The sequence below is a fragment of the Limulus polyphemus genome, unplaced genomic scaffold (genome assembly GCF_000517525.1).
Source record: "Limulus polyphemus unplaced genomic scaffold, Limulus_polyphemus-2.1.2 Scaffold152, whole genome shotgun sequence".
In the NCBI taxonomy this organism is placed as follows: Eukaryota; Metazoa; Arthropoda; class Merostomata; order Xiphosura; family Limulidae; genus Limulus; species Limulus polyphemus.
This window is the reverse complement of record NW_013665762.1, coordinates 219,614-221,503: the sequence shown is the minus strand read 5'-3', so window position 1 is coordinate 221,503 and position 1,890 is coordinate 219,614. Positions and strand designations below refer to the sequence as shown.

Genomic DNA, 1,890 nt, shown 5'->3' with positions numbered 1-1,890 from the left:
TATTTCAAATATTCACAAGTAAGAAAATAAAACTAGTAATTACATATATATCTATATATATATACACACACAAACACAAATAAAAAAAACTTGGAATTCCTGGAGGCCCATTAATATAAGAACAGGTAAAATAATACCTGAATAACTAAATTTAACACATCCATGTGTTAAATGTAACATTATTGGAAAAAAATATTATGTATCCTTTTTGGCATCATAAAAAAAATTGCCACAGTCCCAAATCCTCTTCAGTATAAACCAGCCTACTATAACTTGAATATATGAGATTGCTGTGTAAATAAAATAAACTGCAAAATGGCTAAAAGTTAGATACTTAGAATTAAAAAATGATGACAATGAAGTAACCCATTGAAACAATACATACTTTTATTCCTTAGTTCCACATGTCCTGATTTTAGTTGTTTTACAATTTCATACTACATAGGATTTTTTTATTTGTTAGATGTCATTATGTAAACAGCTACAATTGTTATTGTTTACTTGGTGATACGAAATAGTGTCACACATGCTTAAGCAGTAGTAAAAGTCAAATTCTTTACGTATTCTGCTTTTCACGCTTGGAAAATTACCTTAGGCTAATAAAGTAGCCTTTTCTCTACTGAATAGATGTTGACAAGATGTTGTTTTATATAAATTACTCTTATCATTTCACAAGTTTTTCATATTTCCTGTGAAAGATTACATTAATACAGGTACTGATGGGTGACCCACACATTTCTTCATTTATTCATTGCAACTTTTAGCATCTCACCTTTACTTGTAGCTGTCCATGTTGTTTCATTCATCTGGAATTCCAAGTCATCATGCCCAGGTTTCTGAGAACAAAAATATTCAAACCTTTATTTGAAATCTGATTTTAAAGTTGCACAGAATTTTGTGAAGAAAAAAAATGAAGCTATAATTAAACTAATTATAGATTTACTTTTTTTTTATTTTGTTAGATTACTTATATCAAAATGCCATGAAATGGCCCTATTATTGTTTTTGGAAATATGTAATATGTTATGCCATATTATATTTAAAAATATGTCATAATAAGGTTTCTAAAATTAATTGTTTTTCTCATGTATAAAATCTTCATGGCTTTTATCTCTATTCCCAAAACTTTAATTTATGTTAAACAATACTATCACCTGTACAACGTTCCTATATATTGTATGATATATTTTATCATTAAATAAAACCCATTTGCTTCTCTTGTCAGTTTAATGATCATGTGGTGTTATTTTCACTCAAATGTGTTTATTATCATCAATTAGTTCAGTCACCATTTTTGTTTAAGTAAAATACAGCATCATTCATGACTTAATAGTTTCATAAACTAAACAAATCTAGAAAACTGAAAAATACCTTTTCCTCTTGCAAGCTGATTGGATGTTTTTTTCTCTTCTTCTTCATTACTAACCAATTTTTGATTAATTTGTTCATCAACACTTGAATTTCTTTGATCTAATCAGATTAAGAAAATTTCTTATGAGTTTTATATTTCTGTTATTGTTTCATTTACTACCTTTTCTGAGTTCGCTGTAACATTTATTAGGACTATTTAACCTGAATTAATTTTATGTTTGATCTATTTTTATTCCCAAGCCTATTCAATCTACATGTACTTGTTTCATGCACAATATTATATAGAAATTACTCTTTTTACTTTTTTTTTTGTAGGATAGAATATTATTGACTGATTGACTTACAAATTTAAAGTCTTATCTCTGGAAGAAAAGTAGTTAATTCTCCCTTCAAAGCTTTACCACCATTTCTAAAATCATTAAAAATTCTCATTCTTGATTTTTTTTCTGTAAGTCAAGAAAACATTTTCTATTATTATAAAGTACCCACATTTGCACATGGTTAATATAAAACCAACCA

General features: G+C 26.9%; 1 protein-coding gene across 1 annotated transcript in view; it reads right to left on the bottom strand.

Moving 5' to 3' along the window:
• The window catches only part of LOC106476038 (PHD finger protein 20-like protein 1), a 43,295-nt gene that overhangs the window by 15,675 nt on the left and 25,730 nt on the right, over positions 1 to 1,890 (bottom strand). Inside the window, exons 9-10 of the mRNA XM_013936710.2 lie at positions 1,372 to 1,470; positions 773 to 836 (exon numbers count right to left, since the gene is read on the bottom strand). Of these exons, the coding sequence (XP_013792164.1) occupies positions 773 to 836; positions 1,372 to 1,470 (163 nt within the window). The remainder of the gene's footprint in view (positions 1 to 772; positions 837 to 1,371; positions 1,471 to 1,890) is intronic.